Raw genomic sequence first — 23,764 nt, forward strand, 5'->3', positions numbered from 1 at the left:
CCTGATCACGTGGCGGGCGCCGTCACGTGACAGGCGGTTGGTTTGTACCCTAACGATCAGAGTTACCAGAATCCGTGTTTCTGTTCGGTAGCCCACCTGATTTACTCTTTATTGGTCTAAGTACTAAAGGCTTGGACTGGTTTAAACCAGTCACTTGAAGAGGCTGAACTTGGGCGCGGACCTCCGGGCCACCAGCCAATCCCCTGGGTTGTCCCTAAATATCTCAGCGGAGTCTTTTCTGTGCCCCCACCTAGTAAAATGAGGAGTCATCAGTTCATTCCACGACGATTGAGGACTTGCTATGTACCAAATGCTAATCTAGTCACTTGTTATAGCTGGACAACACAAGTTCCCTCTATAAATTCTGTCGTAACTAAAAAGAGTGACATCCTGACGACTGCCAGTGTCCCTGGCGCTTTTCTAAGAGTATGTGATAACACCAGAGGGAAAGTGACTTTACAGCTGTTTTTAACAACGGCTTTAATATTTTCCTGTTCACTAATTCAGAAGCCAAATGTTTTTTTTTTTTAATTTCACAACATTTTAAAAAGGAAAAATCAGCCAAGGACTCCCAAGACCACGTTTTCAGCTGAAAGGAGATTTGCCCCAAACAAACTTGAAAGGTAGGGAATAAGAGACCAGAGATAGAGGATGAAGGGAAGAAGAGGCGGGGTATTTGTCATTGAGAGGGGATAAAAGACTGCCTCTAGATAGGAGACAGATGTGGCACAGAGGAAAATGGAAGTTTATAATGGTATAAGGGGAAACCTTGTGTTAAGATGGTGTGTTAAATTTTAATTGGACATGTTAATTAGGTGTGCCAAAGGGGCCTTTTGATTGCTGAACTTCAGTACTTTGGTGTCTGGACCTTGGTAGTCAGCCTCAGGAGGAGGAAATGGCCAAGTGAGTGAACACACCTCTGTGGCTAGCTTTAGGAACACAATCCAACTGTTCTTAGTATGTCAGAGAAAATGGAAGAACAAGGCTTGCCAGAGCCTTACTCGGGTGGGCTAGTGTTCCTTCAACTTAACTGAGTCCTTCCAGTTTCCAGGTAGCCACTGTTTAATAATCTAGAAGTAGTAGTAAATACCCCAAATAGGAAGAAAAAACATAAATACATAAAGCATTATTTGTAGAGATAAGAACTGAGGAAAAATTGGGAGAGGACAGCTAAATGTTCTTTGATGTGTGATTGAGGAGGGCATCTCTAGAGATCTCAGGTGGAATGAAATTAAATATAAGACCTTGCTGGACAGAAAAGCCCCTGAAGAAATAGTTTGCCTGGTTAGTCAGGTATTAGTTATCTATATGCCCAACATCCAGAACTCTGTCTGGCAAATATAGAAAAACACTTGTTGAATAAAAAAAATAAGCACAGAGGCTTGGGAGATGGCTGAGCTCCCGGCTGGGAAGGCTGCATCTCAGCACTGGACTGGCCAGGCTGCAGTGGGCCTATGGCAGATAGAAGATGAACCAACAAAGAGAGCAGGGCTGCTGGTGCAAGCTGTGCAGGCACTTAACTAGTTGGTCTTAAACATGCTACGAGCACAGAGGAAGAGGTGCTGGGTCTATGTGTATGTGAAATGGATACCCTCAGAACTGTTCCCATTCATTCTGGCATTATCTTGCAATGCTGTGATGAGAGAAAGGACTATGCAGAAATTTCTCCAGAACAGCCATGTGTCACAGGATATTTGACCACACCGTGAACCCTGAGATTGTGTTTCTATTCGTTGTGTGGATGAGCCTTAGCACACACCTTTAATCCCTCTGGCTGGAATGCAGACATACCCTTAGGACACACACCTTTAATCCAAAACAACGAAGGTAAAATTAGTTTGTAGAAGGAAGCACCCATGTTTGAAAGTGATGTTTAATTGAGTGGCAGACAAAGTGATGAATCAAAGAAAGATTTGACAGAATACGATATGCCCAACTTTCATGAGAAGAGAGAGGAGAGGGAAGCTACTTAGGGAGCAGTGCAGAGAGGGGGTAGGGGGAAGAGAGGGCTGAAAAGACAGTCTATAATAGAAAATTCCCTGAGAAGCAACAAAACAGAGGACTAAGCAAAATATTAGCTACTGCCAACCAAGATCGCAAGGACACTGGGGCCATTGTTAGATCGACAAACATGGGTACAAAGGACAAGGGGCACTAAGCCCTATCCATGGACTACCTGAAGAAAGGTGAACTTGGAAGTGGGACAAGTAACTCACTCTTTTGTGATCATCCCTCTGCTGGGGAGAATCTCCTCACTAAAATGGGAACCCAAATCCATTTTGGCCCAGAGGGAGTGGAAGTTCTGGATAAGAATGGCCCTACTGATGTTTTGACCCTGGCCATAGACGAATACAAGTTATTCCCTCAGCCAATGACCTTACCAAGCTCATTGATCCAGAGTTTCCAGACTGAGGTCCTCAAAGTTTGGGCAGAGAAAAATTCAATCAGACTGGCTCATCAGAGGGCTTCAATCATTCAATTAAAGGTTGGGGCTGCCCCAGTTCACATCAGACAATATCCTATGCCCAGGGAGGCCCAGTGGGGATAACCCACATACACCAACGGGCTTTAGGAAGCTGGGATCCTAGTCTTTTGTCAATAAACATGAAACACCCACCTCCTTCCAGTCAAAATGCCTCATTCCTTTGACCACTGACCCATGCAGGATCTGAGGGAATAAACGGATGAAGGATATTCATCCCCCAGTTCCAAACCCTTCACACCCTGCTGGGCAATCTCTCCACCCTGAGCACACCACATACACTGTGCTCCACCTGAAGGATGCCTTCTTCAGCCTGCCCCTGGTACCAAAGGCCAGCCCATTACCATGTTTATGGAAATCACAACTCTTATGAAACAACAACGAATTACCTAGTTGTCAGAACATGGTCCAGGAATGGAATCTTGTGAGAATTCTGAGTGCTTGTGAGAACACTCCAAGAAAACAAGAGTCTTGTGATCTCAGTTTAAAACATGGACTTTTTCTTTGGAGTGCGTTTCTGTGCCCCTCCCTAGTATAGTGAATAGGACTGAATTTATCTCAGACTACTAATTGCTTGCTGTTGTTCATTACATCTTTAAGCTATCCTTTACGTTCCTCTGCAGAAACACGTGGCTGGTCCTTGTGACTGTGTACAGCTTCAACTCATGAAAACTTTATTCGTATGACTCCCCTTAACCCTCAGCATAAACTGTCTGAGGTTCTGAGTAAAGTTTGCTGGCTATTGCATGAGACTTTAGTCAGCCTCATTTATCTGCTCTACTCTCCCAAGTTCTACTGCCTCTAGAGTGGTAACTCTTAGTGACATTTTTTTCCCTTTTTCTTTTTTGCAAATCAAATACCCAGTTAGTCTAACCCTGATGTAAGTCAACAAAGAACACATCAATATATTCCATGGATGCATCCAGAGCATAAAGCATTCACTTCTTGATTGGCTAACTATGTTTCTTCACTCATAAAACAGGAGCACAGCCTTGGGAAGATTACTGAGAGTGAGACTACTTCTCTGTAATGGTTTACACTACAGCAGTGTGTAGCATAGTCAGCTCCACCGCCTGATATAAACCAACTTAAGAGTACGCAATGTAACTTTCAAAACTAGTTACCCATAGGCTGGAGAGGGGCTTAATGGTTAAGAGCATGCCCTACATTTCCAGAGGGCCTGAGTTCACATGGCTGCAACTACACTAGATGGCTCACAACCACCTGTAACTATAGTACCAGGGGATCTACCACCCTCCCCTGGCCTCTGCAGACATCTGCAGTCACTTGTACAAATCCACATATAGATATATAATTAAAATAAAACTTAGGAAAATAGTTATCCACTCATGGTTCCAGGCAAGGTCAGTGAACTGGGCAGGGGACATGAAGGTATGGGATAAAGTCAATAGGGCTTACTTCACCTAAAGCTTGACAAGTTAAAGAAATGAAAACACAGAGGGCAACCATCCATACAGAGGATGAGAGCTTATCTGAGGACCAGCAGACTCTATAGTGAGCAGAAACTGCAAATGAAAGACATCTGCAGCTTTCGAAGTAAAAACACGAGACTGAGCTAAGCTGGATGAATTAAAGCTGAAGTGCAAACCTAAAAAATAAGAAGCACTGGACTCAAAAAGAAGCGAGAGGTGCTGCCATGGGATATAACCACCCCAAAGAAACGCCTGCTGCCAGTGCCACTAGGGACAAAGTTCCTAGCCTCCCAGTTCAGAGAGGGGAGAAAGTCCTGTCTTAGTAACTTAGAAGATAACACTTTGCAATGGGGACAGTCAGCCTCTTCAGACATTCTGCCAACCAGTCTCTCACAAAGACTGCCTCTTGATATGCTGCCAAAGGACAAGGTTTGAAACTCGTGAAGAATGAGGCCTTATGTGAACAATATGGGAGCACATCCAGCTCTCCCCAGTTAACTGCTGAATCAAGATTTCTAGCAGAAGTGAAGGAAAGAAACTACAAGTGAGTTAGGATAAAGAGCTTCACATGCCATCATGTATGTGTCCTCAAAACCAAGCCCACCGATGCAGTGCCTGGAGCACCAGGCATCAGAAATGAGGTGGTGCTGCACGATGGGCTTGCTGACAATCATCTTTATGCTGGAACACCCTTTTGGAGCATTTGCACATAAGGGACACCCGTAGAGCATTTGCATATACTCCGGTGCAAAGACCTGGTGTGCTCATCTGTCAGTGACCAAGAATCAAATATGGCTGATTCTAGCTCACAAGTTTCTTAAATGGTGACCCTTCACAGAACTGAATCACAGTAACAAACAATTATCAGAAGGAAATACTGTAATTTATTTACTGCATTGGATCTGGATTTTGAAAGTTTTATGAACACTTAAACAATCTACCTTAAGAATCAAAAATTAGAAAATGTAACAAAGTCATTAATTATATTTTCCTTTGTATATTTTGGTGGTGGTGGTGTTTGTTTTTGTTTTTTCCGAGACAGGGTTCCTGTGTAGCCATGGCTATCCTGGAACTCACTCTATAGACCATGCTGGTCTCAAAGTCAGAAATCCAGCTGCCTCTGCCTCCCAAGTGCTGGGATCAAAGTTGTGCGCCGCCATGTCTGGCTCCCTTTGTACGTTTTTATGGACTTAAGATTTTCCCTGTCTTGTAAAAATAGTAAATATGGCTTGAAAAATACATACTATTACAAGATGTTTTAATAAAGGACCTATATTAATTCATATATCATTTAGATTTCCATGATTCAAGCATACTAAAATATTCCAAGAATTAAGATTAAAAAAAGAACAACATCCGTTTTTGTCTTTAAAAGATTTTCATTCATTCAAAAATTTTGAAGGCTAACTATCCAATTCAAGACAGAAGGAAGAATTTCTGAGTGTATGAACTAAGAACTGTCTTTGCTGAAGCGAAGTAAGAACTCAATCAGAGTCCTTGTGGGTCTCCCACTCATTCCCTTCCGCAGATAGGGAATCTCGTCCTTGTTGGTCATCACACCGGCTATGTCTAAATGTGCCCACTTTGTATGAGTCACAAACTCTCGCAGGAATGCCGCAGCTGTGCACGCACCTGCAGATCTGAGGAGAAAGGCAAAATAGGATTACTTTTCCGTGTGCCAGAGTGCACTAACGTCATTAGGAAGCTACGTTCACAGCCAGCGGGACAGAGGGGATTGTATGCTTCTTGGATAAGCCTCACAGCCTGAGCTCAGTCTCTGGAACACACATACACATACATACAGAAGAAAAGCACCCACTCCTCTAAGTTGTCCTCTAAGTTCTACATACATGCCACAGGACCATGGCACATCCATCACTCCACACACGATAAATTACTTTTAAAAATAGTATTACATTTGTGGTAGCTACATTCTATCTACTACAAAAAGGGAAAAGCTAATCCCATGTAACCTATTAATAAATTAACCCAGAAATCACTTCTAGAATATTTATTTTTACATACGGCTTTATAGGATAAATGACAAATTATTGATTACTTTTTCTGTGTAATAGATTCCTATAGTTCCCATCACTTTTTCTTATTAAAATAGCCTTTAGATTGGAAAATTTCTAACATTAAGAGAGCCTACTAGAGAAACACTTAACATCAGTAAGCTTAGAAGCACTACACTGAAAAGAAGTTGGTTAGTTTTAAAATCTTCTGTAAGGAGGAGACTAAAGGGTAGTTTGGCAACCAAGAATGATTGGAAACGGAAACTTAGGTCATTTCACCTACCTGTATTTTCCAAGATTGTTCACATCAGCAAGTTGGCAATCTATGACTTGTCTTGTATAATGCTCAAAGAGGGGCATCCTCCAGACTCGGTCCCCAGTTTCTACACTGGCCTGAGGAAAGTGTGACAGCGTGAGTACTTTCTGAGAAACTCTTTAGTCTGATGCATGAAGAAAGATCCATTCTAGCCTGTTACTACAAAGCAAGGGTGTGAAAGAGATGTCTAAGATTGCTTTAGGTCACAAAAGATTTATCACAGAATTAGGAAATAGGAATACTGTAAAGTAATTCTACACATCTGTAGGACATTTAGTAAGTTCTCCGTTGGAACCTTTAGGCTCTGAGAGTTTTTAACTAGGGTGGGAGACTCAGAAGGGTCTAGTCACCTTGGTCTACAGGAGACATACGTGCTAGACCACTATCACTAAAAACCAAGTCCTGAAACAAGATGACCTCATTCATGCACTGTTTAACTCCCCCATTCATTTGCTGATACTGAGTTTTTGAGCACTGCCAACCTGCAGCGATATCTATGCCATCAAAGGTACAGGCTCAAACCAGACAAGCAGGCTGGTATACTCGTTTTCACAAGAAGTAAAAAATAAAGATTCGGAGAAAAAAGCAGCGACAGAACCTATTGTTTTAGGAAATAAATATATCAGATGCATTTAGCTAACTCTGGGAAAACCAGACGGTGGGCTGCTGATTGTTGACCTAACTATGCCTGTGAACAAACACATCATTTTAGCTAGGAAAGTAAATAACTCTAAAAGCCCAATATTGTGTGTACCATGATGACAGAGGATGCTGGGTAATATGGAAGGCCAGGAGAGGTTCCTGGCTCAGCCTTCAAGGAAGGAGACAGCTTGGATACTACAGAGGCTGAGAGTAAGCTTCACAAAACAGAAAGAGCTGTGGGGAAGCACTGTCAAGTGAGAAATAAATCTAGGACATTAAATAAACCTCGTAAATGCATTCATGAGTCATGTGTCTATCCCCACGGTAAGCTGCCTTAACTGCTTGTGACAGGGCACATGAGCTGCCAGGTGGAGCTGCCAAGCAGTCACATGGAGCACGGGAGACGGCTGTTAGTAGGCATGGAATACACAAGCTTTATCATGCCTGAGGACTCTGACATGTGTCAGGCCAAGGACTGTACCTTGTTCTAAGAGGAGGACAAAGCAAACAGCTAGCAAAGGAGCTGAAGCAGGGCAGCCACATAAGTGAGGCAGAAGAGAAACGATGACAGAAGGCAAGGACTAGGGTCACCAAGAGATCACTGTCTGCTGGCTAGAAACAGGCTAGGTTAGGCTAACAGCAGTATTGGCAGGTAAAGCCAGTGGCAGTGAGTGCAGTGTAGTATTAGTGGGCAGGGGTGAGGAGGGAAGATGACTGGGAAGGGCGCAGAGCAGAGCAGAGCAGAGCAGAGCAGAGCAGAGCAGAGCAGAGCAGAGCAGAGCAGAGCAGAGCAGAGCAGAGCAGAGCAGAGCAGGGGCTCCTAACTGACCCACCCAAGTAGGTGGCTCAGGCCACACACATTCAGTAGAGGGACATTCTTTCAGAACACTGGCCTTCTGCCCTGCACCTCAGAGATTCTCAATCTTGACCATGTGATTTGTCAGTTATTTTAACATCATTCCGCCACTATAAGGACAGGGACATCATGTCACAACCATAATCTAGAAATATCTTTGCAAAACCCAAAGCCATTGGATCAAGTTTATTGCTATGACCTATTTTCAATTCAAGGCACCCCAACAGATAGAAATCACTTAAGCATAAGTCTTTTTTTTTTTTTTTCTTTTTTTTCCCGGAGCTGGGGACCGAACCCAGGGCCTTGTGCTTGCTAGGCAAGCACTCTACCAGTGAGCTAAATCCCCAACCCCTAAGCATAAGTCTTGAATAAGCATATTGTTCAAGGGCCACAAAAATTATCATCACTAACTTATAGGTATATGTCTTAGGCCTACCTCAAATAGTTTGTTCCACAGCCAGGATGAATTGGTAAAGACTCCAGTGGCACCTGATCCCAGGGCTACGTCCATGGCACCTGTAAGACACAATTCCTGAGGTCAGTGCCAGTCTCGAGGCCAGTCTCTCCAGCTGCTCAGATCACAACTGTGGTCTCAAAGTCTATTAATGGTCCTTCATTATAAAATGGATATATGCTTGGGAAATAGTCGCTTCTATAGCTAGTTATGTCTCTCAAAGCTAGAATTCCCCTTTATTGTGGAAAATTCGGAAAAGAAAATTACATCAATTATATAAACAAGCCCATTCCAAGGTAATTGTCATTTTTTTGGATAGTTCTTTCTAGAATTCTAAACAGAATATGGCCCTACTATATGTCCTCTATCTTCAGCTACCAAAATAGTCCTGGCATCCAAGGAATTAAATGCACGCTGACTCCCATTCATTTGCTATCAACTATCTATCAGATATTTCAGATACTATACCAAGCAGTAAATATTTGAGGCCTCCATGTGTGTCAAAGTTTAGCTAATCAATTTAATGCTTTAGTTTTAAAGTTGGTAGGTTTTGATAAAATATTCATTTATCTGATAGTTTTCTACTAAACTTTTATTTCCACCAGTTTTAAAATTTCTCATAAAAAGGATAAAAACTAGCTATAAACAATATGTGGTATTTTCACTTAAAAGAATAGAAAATGACAAGCATAAATACGTAACGTAACATCTTGATTTAAGAGGATTTCATAGTACACGTCTAAATTACTGTGTTTTCTAAAACTCCACAGCTGTCGTCACAGTTCCAGATGCAATACAGACGCACACCTACTGTGTGGGTCAGTACAGCTGGCCAGTGGACTCTCAGTGGCTCTGGACCACCCATCTCTCCATCACTGCCCAACCTGGCGATGGATGCCTCTCCAAGTTTTAAGATTTTAGGAATGAATACGGAGACCAAAAGCCACAGAAATAATATAATGCCCAATTATACAGATTTATAAAACTGCTAAACTGAAACTATCTGTGTATGCCAGTTTTAAAAATTAGTTAAAAAGGTCAGACTTCAAAAAAAAATTAAAACTAAAAAGGAATTCTTAGTAAACCACTGTGCACTGTTTATTACGCCCACAAGAGGAATACGAAATGACGTGTGCTCCAGTAAAGACTGCCTTGACTTAGGAAAGATCAAAACCAAAAGACACAAATGATCTGAATTTTATCTTAAAAGAAGTACAGATAAATTCCTAGGGAGAGATCTTTGGATGGAAGACTGTGAGTTTGGGCATCTTGCAACAAGCCCTCCATCCATCCATCCATCTCACCCCTCAGGAATCTCTGCAGTCCCTGAAGCCAAGCCAAGGCCTTCAGGGAATACTGGATTCAACAGGCTCCAGGAAGCTCTTCCCAAGCCTTACAACTGTAAGCAAGCAGAGCCCACCTCAGGTACTGACCCTGGAGGCTGCCGACGAGTGAGCAGGGGTTACCCCCAAGCCAGCCCCAAACAAGGACTTTCCTTGTATGCCCATCACACTGCTGTGCGTCCATTAAACAAACACCTTGCTACCCCCAAAATGTCTTTATTTCTTTAGAGTATGAACTATAAATTTAGAAAATTCACTGGATATCAGATATGATATGATTAGTACATTAAAGATGCCACTGATTTTGAAATGTATTGATCTTTTTAGATTCGTATTAGATGAGTCATAACAAAAAACACCTCTTTCTTTCTCTCTCTTTTTGAATCAGGATGAGTTGATTTGACCCATGTATTAAAAGTTACCACTGGAGAACCAGAAAGATAGCTTAGTGCTTGACACCAAGTCTCACAATCTGTGATCCCCAACACCCACATGGTGGAGGGAAATGAAGTCATACAAGTTTCCTCTGACTTCTACACATGCACTGCGGCATACATGAAGTTACTGTGGTATGCTTTAAAATGACAGAACTAATATTGAGAACATTTTTGTAGCTGCCGAGGCAGTTCGTTTAGTGAAGGATCTTCGACTGGGAGTAAAGTAGACCAAATTTCAGCAAAATAATGGCCAGACTGCAGAGTGTGCACTGCACCCAGCAAGTAAGGTTTCAGACAAGACAAGGAAATGTGGTTTGACCTGTTAAAGTGGCAGCATTGATGATGACCTTGGGATTGAAGGTGTGTGCATAGCAGAGTGCGTCGGCCAGGATGAGCCTGCCCTCGGCATCAGTGTTGTCGACCTGCAGAGATAAACAGAAGGGCTCAGGCTGCCTGAGGGATGACTTCGACACCCACACACAACAGCATTTGATTGCAAAGTGGGAAAGGTCAGCGCTGTGAGATAGTAGAAGGACACACACATATTTTGGCTGTGGCAGGAACATATCTAATCTGGAGGGTAACTTTGTAAGTCTCTGCCCTGGATGATGACAGCCACCGTAGGGAAATGTCCGGTCCAGTAGAATGGCAAATGTTAACAAGAAGGAAAACTCTGAGACACTCTGAACCTCAAGCTCAAAAACTCCTAAATTCTGGTAACCCTTCTAATCCCATCCCCTCCCTTCAGCAAGTCGCAGGGCCCTGAGCAGCGGGCACATTTGTGTCCCACAGATGCCACAGCGCAGAGCCCAAGTGCAGGGCAGTCTTTTCTAACTGAACACCTAGCAGAGAAAAAGAAGTCACCATGGCACAAGCACCTACGGTGTGGCGTGCTCTGCAGGCCAGGCGCACATCAAGATTAAAATGTATAGCAGCACAGTTAGTGGGAGACACAACAGGGAAGAAAAAGTACTCTTAAAAATCTCTACCAGAAACTAGCTGTACTAAAAAACATCACCCTGCCCCAAACAGGAGCTGGGGTCCTATACCCATGTTACACTGTAGTTGTGTGGCCAAGATGGGGCTCTGAGAAATGCCACATGGGGCTGTTTCGTTGTCCCCTCACAAACCTGGATAGTCTTCCCATTCCTGGCTCTGACAACATCCCCTGGTTTGTTGGCCTTGCCGCTAGGCATGTTTTCACAAAGAGGGGCCAAACCTATTGGAAAGACATAGTAAAGAACATGAGACACGCTGGATCCAAAACACCATCTTTGGGACAGGTGGCTTCAGAGAGCCATTGAAAGCATACAGGCTTCACTTTCACACGTGACAAAGCTTGGTATTACCAATGGCACAGCTGAGACTGTGTCAGGCAGAGCACACATAGCATGGTCTAACTAATTCTAATCCAGAAGTAAATGCAAGTTACAGAACCTCAAACAGCCTAGACCTTTCAAACTGCCAGTTTCATGAAGAAAAGGAGAAGGAATGGGGTTCTTAGGAAGAAGAGTAAGGGAATATAACAGTCAAATGCAATGTGCTATCTTTGCTGGGGATCTAGATTTTAAAACTAAAAATGGGGGCTGGAGAGATGGCTCAGGGTGAAGAGTGTACACTACTTTTAGAGGACTTGAGTTTGGTTCCCAGCACCCAGTCTGTGACTCCAGCTCCAGGGCTCCAGTGCGGTCTCTGGTCTCCATGGGCACCTGCACTCACACGTAATGGAGCCACATGCTAACACACATAATTTAACAAAGAGTCTTAAAGAATGCAAGTGTATACAAAGTGGATTTTCTCAGTCAGTCAGTTTTCTTTAAGTTACATCGATCGATTCTTTTGAAATGAAATTGTATTGTCACTACTTAGAATGTCATTTTCTTAGGAGACAGGTTAAAAGTACTCAGAGGTAAAAACATGTCAGAATGTCTGCATGTTGATTTCCAATAACTCAGTTTTCTGGGGTTTTGTTTTGTTTTGTCTTGTTTTCTAAAAAAGGACTCATGGCTAAACAAAAAGACTATGATGCTGGAATGGCCGGGTCAGACAGATTTAAAGAACCATCCATCCATTTTCCTTCCAGCTCCTTCTCTGAAACTTGGTATCAGCAATGCTATAATAATGCTCCCAGTACTAGGAGTCTGCATCCGTGGTACCAGGAGACCCTGTACCGACTGCGAGTCTGTAGCAGGCATCAAATGGAGCAAGTCCTACGAGGCACCAGTCAGCGAGGCAGAGACGATGCCCTCCTCAGGTTTTCTTGCTGGAGAAAGCACAAAGGTGACACTTGTGCTCCTGATGCTAACCACTTTTGCCTAAGTAAGACAAATCAGCACAAGTTATAGCCTGATGGCTGCAAACACATTTACCTCAGTCACCTCGGACAGAAAAGACCTCTTTCAGCCAAACTGCTGCTGCGTGAAAGTGTCTTCTCGGAAGGAAGGAGACTGTTTAATGTTTCCGTTCTACCATATGGCTAGATTTGGAAGCTCCCCGAGACGAGGCCCCCCCCTTACCTATGATATTAATGGGCAGATTGAGCTTTGCTGCAGACACAATGGCCGAGCATATTGTTGCTGCTCCTCCCATGTCAGCCCTCATGAGGTCCATATTTGCAGAAGCCTTGATGGAGATACCTCCGCTGTATGAGGAAGGAAGACCATATGCAGCGTTAGTAGCAGCAATGTCGAGAGCCCAAATCGACTTCTTAAACAGAGACGTGCCAGTGAGATGGGGGAGGACAGAGGGACCTGCTGCCAAGTGTGAAAACCTGTGTTTGACACTCCCAGCCCACATGGTGGGAAGAGAGCACTGATTCCTCTGACTTCCATGTGACTGCAGTGGCACTTGGGTTTCCATATGCATAAACACCACACATAATAAACACATGAAAATGTAAAACAACATTCTCCATGTGGTGATGTATGTCCTCAATCCCAGAATTCTGGAGGCTGAGGCAGGATTTCAACTTGGAGGCCAGCTTGGGCGACAGAGCAAGACTGCCTCAAAACAAAGCAAACCTAAGTCCCATACAAACTCAGAGCTCGTTACCACACAAAAGCACCACATACGCCAAAGAAAGTCAAGTTTCTAAACTTGCAGTCTGAATTACTTCAATTCTACAGCCTTTATCCATATAGAAAATAATTCCAGAAATGTGGATGAGTGAGGCAGTTATTTGTGTTTGCATGAAACCTGACCAGGTGCCATTAGAAACATCATCACATACTATCAGGCCACCTAGGGTCCATCTCTGCTTTCTATCATTAGCACCAATACCACAAAGACTATCTCAGCAGCAATAAGTAAAGTAATTAATTAATCCTTGAATTAACCAACCCATTAAACCTGAAGGTCATAAATCTGACAAGCTCACGGAACACTGGAGCATTCCTCTCAAGCACACAAGACAGGAAAAGTTATAGTTCTTCTGACACCTGCTGGTGGCAGATGGCTGCTGACTGAGAAAAGGCACAGGGGAGTATCTGTGTGAGAAGCGCATGTATATTTGTGTAATGCATGCTTGCATGTGTGTGGGTGTGACAAGCACTTTACCAACTCGTCACCTCCTAACCCACTGGCTCTACTTGGTGGTATGACTTTGAACAGAACTTCTGACTTGCGGTTCCCTCCCCTGTTGGTCACAGGGCTAAGATCAGGACCACGGTGTATAAAGTTCCTAATTGTTTTAGGCACATATATGCCTTGCATTTCAAAACTGACAGCACGATACATTTACTTTAATGTTAAGACCTGATCAAAGCCCATGCTTATGAATCACACTGTACATACATGGCACTCACCAAAACACAGAGCACAGACAACCCCAAGAGGTACCTGTCAAAGGTAATGCCCTTTCCCACAAACACCAGGGGTGCTTCAGTTGCATTGGGGCTGCCAGTATAGTGGATTTCCAAGAAGACTGGTGGTTCTTCAGACCCCTTGGCTACACTTAGGAATGAACCCATTTCTTGTTCCTCTATCCAGGATTTGGTTCTACAGGGCAGAAAGAGGCAAAAAGAAGAGAACTGTTATATTTATTCCAAAACAACTTAAAAAAATGGCAACAATATGCTAAAACTGCACAACATACAAGTTATTCAAATGCTGAACTGGACCTGGTGTACTAAGTGGTAGGGCATGGGCTTAACATGCACAAGGCTATGAGCCCATCCCCACCATCAGGCTACAGACACAGGCTGAAGGCACTAGTGATCATGGTCTATTTGCTCCTGTCTACTCGCAGGAGAAAGACTAGACTCGAGATACGTCAAAAGTAAACTGACATGAGGCACTCACTCCTCTACCAAGGATTAGACAACTGTTCAGAGAACTTACACATGGTAACTAATAGAAGCTTGGGTAATAAGTAGTGTTCAATACTCGGGTATTTCTGGTTTTAATTTGAAAATGAAATTAGCAAGGCTCTTAGTCCACAATGGGGAGTTGAAAGTCAAGGAGCTCTGCTTCATTTCTGTATTACTAATAATGGCGCACACAAAACTAACAAAACAACAAGCCTATCTTACATCAACAGGAAAAACATATCCTGTTTCTCTGCTTGTCTTTTCAATGTCAGCACACCATTTCTCAATGCTCCAAGTGCAATTTGAGATGTCTTCGAATGGGAAAACAATTTAGTCTCATAATAAACAGACTCAGTGCAGGTAACATGAACCCCCACCTCAGTGCAAATTAGAATACTTTTCATATTACTATTCTTTTTAGGGTAAGGAACAAGTGTTCTGTATTGATTTCTGGCCACAATAACAAAGCCTGTACTACCAGAGAAGACCAGCACCAACCAGATCCAAGGACAATTCCTCTACTTGCCTTTTAGTCAAACTATTACACTAAAATTGTCCCCTTATTTCAAAGGGAAACTAGATACATAAATCACATAAAACCAACAAACAAAAAACCCAGAAAAGCGTATAACGTGTGCACATTTCTAAATGCAAGCTCAGCACTTGGCATCTCACTGCTGACCTGCCGTCCTGGAAGGACTGTACTTCTGTGAAGCAGCTCTATGTACCCTGAGTGGGTGTGGCACAGCTGTGTTGTAGCCTGAGTCACAGGCCACCTGGGCATCAGGCTGGTCCTTTTCTCTTTGCTCACCTATAGCCTTGTGGTTTCCCAAGACTCTGCCTACACACCTTACCAGAAGCCCCCTAGTCTATTAACATTTAAAGTGACGTTTAGGACTCTTCTGGTTTAGTACTCCATCTTCACTCATAGCCCTCCTCCAGCTTCTGCAGCAGCCTCCCAGACCCATTTCCCAAGATCCATCACTATGCATGCCTGCCTGCCTATCTGATGCCTTCCCTGACCTGGCAACATCATCGCTACACAGTAGGCAGAGCACTAGTATCTCTTCTTTGAGACAGGACACATCCAGAGAGCCAACACACTGACAGCCTCATAGAAACTACTCAGGCCATCCTAGCAAGCTCAGTCCTGTGTTTTCCTCACAGTATTCTTCATTTTGTCTAAATAGGGACTTTCCTAAAAGAACAAGCAGAAACCATGAAGTCTGATCACAATTAAGTGCTAAAGAATCCCCTTACATGAAAAGATCCCTTGAGAAACAACTTTGAAAGTGAGGTAAAGAGTCTGTTCACTTATTTGAATCACAACCCCCAAGCTCAGGCTTGGGTGTGTAACAGCTTTTGAAGGGGGAATGGAAACTAGAGGAACTGACTAAGTACCACTGACAAGCACTCGGGAGGCCTGGCAAGGCAACCAGGCGGTGCAGCCAAGGTCATGAGGTAGGTGGGTTCTCTACCCTGTGCCCACTCAGTGTCTGCACTCTTCACCTGCATCATAAGCAGAAACTTAGAAGGAACGACACATAAAAACATGGATGCTCTGTAAATGTTAACAAGGGGCCGGAGGGTTGACTCAGTTTAGGAGTTCTGGCTGCTCTTCCAAAGCTCAATTCCTAGGTGCCACATAGTGCCCCACAACTGTTTTCACTCCAGTCTCTGGGGATCCAACAGTGTCTTCTGGTCCTCTTGGGTTCAAAGCACTCATAAACTACAAAGACATACATGCAGGCTAATGACCCACACGTAGAAAACAAAAATAATTTTTTAAAAAGTTAACCAGTTATCCTTTCACCTAGGGATTCAACTCCCAAATCTTTACTCAAAAGAAATGAACATGAAAGCTATGTCTCCATTTTAATCCATAAAATGGATTTTTAAAAAAAAAAATCATACAACACAGAATGAAGTCATGAAACTCTCTTGAAGGTTAGGAAAACAAACCTCAAATGCCTCTTAACTTATCTGACTTTGTATAAGCTGCTAGTGGGCTCAATTTCCTCCTCTGAACGTAAGAGTTCAGTTTTAGGATGTTAACTTGTGTTGGTCAGGGTTTCTATTGACGAGATAAAAACGGCATATCCATAAAACCACTTGGGGAGGAAAGTCTGTTTCAGCTTACACTTTTAGGAAACAGTCATTCCTGAGGAAAGTACGGACAGGAACTCAAAGAGGAGCGTGGAGGTAGGAGGCGCTAATGCAGAGGCCATGGGAGAGTGCCACTTACTGCTTACTCATGGCTTGCTCAGCCTGCTTTCTTACAGCACTCAGGACCACCAGTTCAGAGGTGGCAAGTGAGCTGAGACCTCCCACGTCAACTGTCAGTTAAGAAAATACCCCCAGGCTAGCCCAGGCTAATCCGGTGGGGAAGAGTCTTCTCAACTGACACTCCTTCTTCCAAAGTGACTTAAGCGTGCGTCATACTGATATAAAGCCAAAAAGCACACACTGTTCTTTCAGCTGTAACATCCCACAGTCCGTGACATAATCATAATTACCTGATATGGACCTCGGTTTTACTACTGGCACTTTTGAGATTTTTTTCAATAACTTCGGCAAATCTGGTTGGTGTCATTTCATTGGCTGGAGACTCCATCAGCTGGCGGGCCAAGTTCTGCCCAGAAGCAAAGAGGACCCCTTTCTCCCAGGCCTCGAGGTCACCACTGTGGAAGAAAAGTTACTCTCAAACAACCTCAAGAACACTGACCTTTCTGTGCTAAGTGAGGCACTTATCTTAAAAATCAAGACTACAGGTAAAAAGTGATTGCCAAAGACCTAGATCCATCCTGTGAGTAAGAAACAAGCCCATCTACTAAGGAAGCAAGATGAATCTGGCTAAGCAGTTCACTTCAAGAATCTCCTCCTTTGCCAGGCTGTGGCATATGCCTTTAATCCCAGCACTAGGGAGGCAGAAGCAGGCAGATCTCTCTGAGTTTGAGACAGGCTTGGTTTATAGAGCAAGTTACAGGATAGCCAGGGCTACACAGAGAAACCTTATCTCGAAAAAACATCAGAGATTCTCCCCATGAGTGCGCGTGTGTGTGTGTGTGTGTGTGTGTGTGTGTGTGTGTGTGTGTGTGTGTGTGTGTGTGTGTGTATTCCTACCCACAGTCCAGTTCACTGCAGAGATGACCATCCCAGGTACTGTGAGGCCAGCGAGCAGCAAACATTCAGCGGGGGAGCTGTAGGCTCTACCACCTTACTGTGCCTGATCAAGGCTCGAAATCCTAACCCACTGGACAGCAAGAAGAGAATACATGAACGTGCATGTTGTGTGATCCTAGCTCTTTGACAGCAGTTAACACGGGCAACCTGGAGACAGACAAAATAATAGCTGGCATCTCAGAGCATTCACCAGGTGCCACCAACTTGACACATTCTGCCTTTGGGTTATTATACAAACCACGTATCAACCAGGAATGCCTGTACCTGCTGTACTGCAGAGGCCAAAGCAGCAAGATTGCGGGTTCAAGACTAGTAGTGTAAGGCGACATAATAAGACTTTCTATTAAAACTCAAAACTCTGCACCAGGATTGCAACTCTCCTATAGAAAAAAAGAAGGCTTGAGAAATGGCTCAGCGGTTAAGAGCACTGACTGCTTTTCCAGAGGTCCTGAGTTCAATTCCCAACAACCACATGTTGGCTCACAACCATTTGTAACCCCATGTCCTATTTCTGGTGTGTCTGAAGATAGTGTACAGTATACTCATAAAAATAAAATAAATAAATCTAAAAAGGAAATACAGATTTGGGTCCCTTAACTGAGGTTTCCCCAAGTAAGTAATGGGGACAGGACTCAAATGTGGGTTGACTTTTACAGATCCTTCATTCCCAACCACTCTTTAACCTACACTAACCACTACTCTATGCCAAGAGCAACTCACTGATGTCACAGCTCCTGGAACTGAAAATCTCTTGTCTGTCTCTGACAGCACAGAGCAGCCCCTTCGAGACCGAAACAGAGCTGGAGTAACGGACGGTCAGTTATCTCACCGAGGCAAAGATTGAATGCTCTCATCCACACACACCTAATGCTTAGCATGTCAGCAGGTATGAGTTCAACAGGAAGCTCATTAGGACACTCTGTCAAGTCATCCCTCCTTCTGGGGAAACCAACATTGTGAATGCTTCTTAGTAACCAACAAGTACCGAAGATTCTCAGGAGCCACAGAAGAGTCACTCACATGACAAGAGGCAGGAGCACAGCTTGTGAACAATTATCATACTATGAAGAGGGCTGAGACAGTAAGTAGGACACACACAGGCCACACAGCACTGCTGGACACTGAGAAGCAGGTAGCTCATTTCCAGAGCATACTGTCAGAATGCCTGCCTGCAAGTGCCACCCACACCCTGGTTTCCTTCCATCACCTTCCATGGAGCTTGGCCGACACAGCCACCTTCTTTTTCTGCTTTAGGTCATCATACTCGTAGAGGCCAAGCACAGCTCCTTCCGCAGCAGCCTGAGCATCTCCACAGGGATCCACCTCCACCGACGGCAGCTCCAGGTCTTGGACCTGCCTGCATCCCGCTTCAGAGAGCAGAAGCAGAAAACTGAGTCAGCACAAAGCAGAGGCATGAGGTGGTGTGTGCGCCAGGGGAACAAAACCGGCAAGTGTGGTCTGCTCCTAAACTTTCATTTCCTCTTCTATAAAGTGTGGGCGGTATGCGCCTCCCAAGCCGAGCTGAGTACGGAGGTCAAAGGCCCAGATCCTCACAAGGAGAGAGACCATCAGAGAGGCAGATACTACTAGGAGTATTTCAGAAGTGCTAGCATTTCCTGACAAAGGTTCCCAATCACCAGGACCTGTCAGATTAAAGGGACCGAGAAATGATGACGTTGAGGTTCCATCCAAGCAACTGGGCAAAAACCATCATTAACAGTATTTATTAAAATTGTGTCAGCAAAGACTCTCAAATAAAAGTTAGGCATAGCTGCTTAACGCTGAAAGTAAACTTAATAAGCATTTATGATACAGCCAGGGCAAGGATTAGTCAAGCAAATTACTGTTGCCTCAGAGTGTTTGTCAAAATGCATTTGAGGCCATTGTCCTGTGGGAAAGGCTCTCCCTGTTGCTAAGCAACAAGTGACTCAATGACATCGACCTCAATTCCCCCAACCCCCTATCAAACCAACTGGGACAGGCCCTCTTATTTTGCTAGCAATGAATAAGTATCCCACACTCTGCTCCTGTTTTCTCTAATTTGTAAATATAATGACTCTATGTTACCTAAAAGCCGGGCAACGCCATGGCTGCATTAAAGAATGGGAAACCATCTACACATCACAATTTCTGATGGAAGATTTTTCTAAGAAGAAATGAAGGCAAACCTCCCAACAGGAAACAGAAAATACTAAAAATAAAGATGTCCCAAGCTAGCCTCTGTCTCTGGGTAGGGTCAAACATATCTATAGAACCTGAACTTGCTGAGCTGTGACATGTGAGTGGGGTAAGGCTAGTGGCCCTCGAGAACCCTCAGCTGTCAACCATAACAAGTAAGCAAACCTGCAACAGCAGCTCGGATGTTCTCCTTGCCTTCGTGCCAGTTTTCCTGGTCATCGACACCAGCCGATCTCTTGCCAAGGCCGACAACCACCACGCTGGGGAAGTCCTGGTCCACAAACACACCAAGTCAACCTCCGTGAATTTCTTACACAGCTCCTCCAGAAAGGAATGACAGAGGGACAGAGCTGACAGAAAGCCACTCTAGATTTAGCAGAGAGGAGCCCTGTGTCACGTACAACAGAAGTGAGAGGCAAAAGGAGGGCAATCCTCCAAATAACTGGGTGAGGCGCTGCTCTCCCTCCACACTGAAGAACACAAACTAGGGACAGCCATTCACCTTCAGGATCATACGGGATGCTTTGCTTAGCTTTGCTTCGCAGAGGCACAAAGGTGCCATGACAACTGTACCCACAGTAATGAGCACACGGGAGGGCTCAATATGGAGTCACCAGGCCAACACGACCTTCACTTCATACCTGATGCAGACCATAGAAGGTTCGGGTTTTGCCTGCCTTGAGAGGAGGTCCCGATCTAAAGGAAGAGGAGATGGTTGTTTTAAACATGATAGTTTGTGCTTTTCTCTTAGTAAATGGCCTAAGTCCGGCAGACTCTCTTAACTGCTTCTATTCTGTGCATCAGTGCTGGCTTCATAGAATGTGTACAGGCTAGACTGCTCAGACGCAGCACTTTCACCTCCAAGAGGCCAAGCCAGCATCCAGGTTAGACGGACCAGGAACAGCAATTTCAAAACAGAGGAGCCAGGTGTGTTGGCTCATGCTTTTTATACCAGAACTGGCAAGCTGTGAAGAAGGACAGGCTGGCGTGAGTTCGAGGCCAACCTGGACAGTACAGTGAGTTCTGCCTCAGCCTAGACTACCAAATGTGGCCATGTCTTTTTTTTTTTTCCAAAAAAGAAGGCAATACCATGTATAGACAAGTACCCCTCTGAGCACTGGATGGTGACTCTACAAAAATGGTGGAAACCTTTCTACTCAAAGAAACACTATCCAAAACAAAACAAAAACAAAAAGCAGAGCCATGACCAAAGCTATTGACTTGACAGCACTGTCTCCAGCATAGACATTTCCCAGACTGTTTACTGCGATGAGAGATGGCAATTTCCAAAAAGAGGTATTCTACAGTGGTTAGAGACCAGGAGCACAGAGGCTGAGGCTGTGGTCTACAGTGACCCTGCAGGGAGGGGAGGTCTCTGAATTCTGGACTCTTAACAGGTTAGCTTCTGGGCTATTGATTTAGGTCCATGTGAAGGCTATGTACTAGTAAAGAACTGGCAGCCAAGAGGAGGTAGGAGTCCTATAATGCATTACCCCATAACTGCTACAGCTATCCGGTGACACATGGTACCCTCTAACATACCTGAGTAACAGGTAGTCAAAGGGGCTCTCCCCATTTCTGCCAAATGTGGATAGCAGCTCTACTGCCTACTTCCTCTAGGACCTTGCTAATCTAGGAGCAAGAGGTCAGATCTCAGGCCCTCTGAAGTTCTTGCCAAACAGATGATCCACTCATACTTTAACATTCGAAAAGCCTTCAAAGCCCGGCCATGAAATACCAGAGCAAGACCTAAGGCTGTTTGTAAATTATTCAGCTAAAGCACATTTAGAGGCTGGTGCCAGACAGGAAAGTGGGAATTGTGAACCTGAGCCTAGGGGCCAAGCAAATCTATTCCTTTCTGGATCCCTGTCAATCCTTCACAATAGGTTTGTGATCTGGCTAGAAACCACGTGACTTCCCAGAACTGCAGACCCACCCACAACAAAACAACTGCCCAGCTTCTTCCCAAGCCTACTTTCATTTCCAGAGAACCTGCAGGGGGCTCCATTAAATTTATCTGACACAAAGAGAAGAAGCTCTTTAAGTCTTGGGGCCTTTAAGAACTACAACCCCACCCTGTTACAGGGTGTTTGATGCAGCACTCCGGGGAAAGAGGCAGGTGGATATCTTCGAGTTTGATGCCAGCCAGCCTGGTCTACATAGTTCCAGGACACCCAGAGCTACATAGTGAGACCCAGCCTCACAATGCAAAACAAGCACACACACAAAGGAACCCCAAATACAGTAACACTTACATGTTCAACATTTCCCTCAGCCTTCCAGACACCAACTTATTAAAATTCTCTCCTGCACTTGTAAACTGTGGTACGTCATCATCTTTGTCTTTGGAATAAATTCCTAAAACAAGGCCCTGAAAAAAAGAAAATCAAGAAAAAGACAATGAGAGTACATCTCTTAGAGGGCATCGAGTGCCTAGATGCAGAAGGGGCAAACAATCCCATTAAAACTGTGTCTTCCCTGAGGGGCCAAGAGCAGAGCAGCAGTCCCCACTGATGCAGCTAAAATCCCTGCCAGGGCAAGACTGGAAGTGGGTTATGTGAGACATCTTGGGCCAGCCCTACACATGAAAATCACTTGTTTCAGATACACTCTCTCAGGATTCGGTCCTTTAAAATACTTGTGTTTTGACTCTGTCTGCTCACTGGGTTGGCTGTAAGACTTCCTACAGACATTCGGAAGTGTCCCGTAAGTGCTCAGAAAACCTAAGAGTTTGGAGTACTTCAAATTTCAGGTTAGGGATGTCCACATTGTATAGCAAGTAGCCTGCCAATCAGGCTAAGTGTGTGACTTCAAAGAGAGGGCAGAAGCAGAGCCTCCAGCCAAGCACTTGATGGTGTGGCCCTACATCTCTGTCACAAGCTCCAGGCCCCAAACACCTGAAATAAGGATGTGAAACCACTGCTCTTCATTTGACTTCACAAGGCAATTCATGACTTTTAAAAATACTGCTTCCCTCATGGCCACTTCAGGGAGCACTTTTCTCTCATTTGTCAGATAAGGAACCCAGACCCTGACACACCAGCTCCCGAGTAGTTAAACTTTGACAGTGTACGTGCTTTCTTTCTGGTCTTGGTCATCCCAGGTGCTCAGGCCACACAGTGCCCCCTCTTTCCACTGAAGAAAACAGGCTTCCTTGGCATGGTAGCTGCTAGGTCTAACTTTCCCAAGATTGTTCGTTTTGGGGTTCCATGAGACCAAGCTGAGACTGTCCACTCTTACTGGGCAGGGCTGGAAAGGTGTCTGCCTAACTCCTCTGCTATTTGTGATAACTGCACAGGACCTGAGTTCAAGTCCCATCCAGAACATTCCTTCCTCACCAGGTCCTGGAAGCGTGACTGCGATGAGCCAACACCCTTCCAGACCCTTCACATCTGAGTATCCTTCCGAATTTCTCAGACCTTGGAGAAAAACGCTCTTCCAATTTCAAGATGACTTCTCCCAATAAAACCCTTTTCCCTAGAACACTGCTTGTTGTTCTCCAGAAACCCAATCCAGCAGTTTATTTCCCCAGGGCCTTTCACTTCACTTCAGCGGGGGAGGGGGCCAGGCCCCGTGACCTACTACTCTGGAACCTTAGCAGGCTTTGGGACAATCCGGCCGCCGTCCTTTCTAGGGTTTCTGCGAGGACTAAAAGAATTGACGAAGTAAGCGGAACTCAGATAGAGGAGTCGGTAAAGACTGGTTCCGTGGAGTGAGCGTTTCTGCTCAGCCTTCAGAACCCAGCACTGTCCAGTTAGGAAGAAAGGACTCGCCCTCAACAAACAGCGCCGGCCGCCCTCGTGGCAGGCCGGGCTCAGGCCGGTGTCCTGCAAACCCACCGAACTTTTCTGTTCAGCTCATTTTTGCAACTAGATGCGTTACGTCCCACACGTCGCGGCCTGGACACGCCCAGTCATCCTGCTGCCAGCGGCCTGGGTTCGCGCGGCCGCGGGAGAGCGAGCCTCCGCCACTCACCTTCGTCATGTCTGCGGTGGACAGACCCCGATCCCAGAGACCTCTCACTCCCAGCCTGCGGAGCGCGACTCGCGCGGCTGCCGGAAGAGGCAGCAAGTACATCTTCTCGGCTCGGCCCACGGCGCCGCCCTCCAGAGAGCACG

At 44.8% G+C, this 23,764-nt stretch overlaps 1 protein-coding gene and 1 long non-coding RNA gene across 2 annotated transcripts; one reads left to right on the top strand and one right to left on the bottom strand.

The window, feature by feature from the left end:
• Positions 1-31: 31 nt before the first annotated feature.
• Positions 32-9,271, top strand: LOC134481758 (uncharacterized). The gene is made up of 2 exons (XR_015637062.1): positions 32-623; positions 8,969-9,271. It is a non-coding gene; the product is annotated as an uncharacterized LOC134481758 (long non-coding RNA).
• On the bottom strand, positions 4,780-23,764 carry Lap3 (leucine aminopeptidase 3). The gene is made up of 13 exons (NM_001011910.1): positions 23,622-23,764; positions 21,902-22,017; positions 20,288-20,342; positions 19,812-19,917; positions 18,676-18,835; positions 16,802-16,966; positions 13,816-13,974; positions 12,495-12,619; positions 11,109-11,197; positions 10,298-10,400; positions 8,181-8,260; positions 6,214-6,323; positions 4,780-5,555 (listed from the first exon to the last, which is right to left on the bottom strand). Exons 1-13 carry the CDS (start codon positions 23,721-23,723, stop codon positions 5,366-5,368), a joined length of 1,560 nt encoding a protein of 519 aa, NP_001011910.1. The 5' UTR covers positions 23,724-23,764; the 3' UTR covers positions 4,780-5,365.

The sequence above is a fragment of the Rattus norvegicus genome, chromosome 14, assembly GCF_021556685.1.
Source record: "Rattus norvegicus strain SHRSP/BbbUtx chromosome 14, alternate assembly SHRSP_T2T, whole genome shotgun sequence".
Taxonomy (NCBI): Eukaryota; Metazoa; Chordata; class Mammalia; order Rodentia; family Muridae; genus Rattus; species Rattus norvegicus.

Coding starts and splice junctions, on each gene's coding strand:
- Lap3 (NM_001011910.1), bottom strand. CDS start 23,723: ATGTACTTGCTGCCTCTTCCGGCAGCCGCGCGAGTCGCGCTCCGCAGG. Junction 19,918..20,287: donor CCTTCTATGGTCTGCATCAG/GTATGAAGTGAA, acceptor TTTGTGGACCAG/GACTTCCCCAGCGTGGTGGT. Junction 8,261..10,297: donor CAATGCTGCCACTTTAACAG/GTCAAACCACAT, acceptor TGTGTCTTACAG/GTGCCATGGACGTAGCCCTG.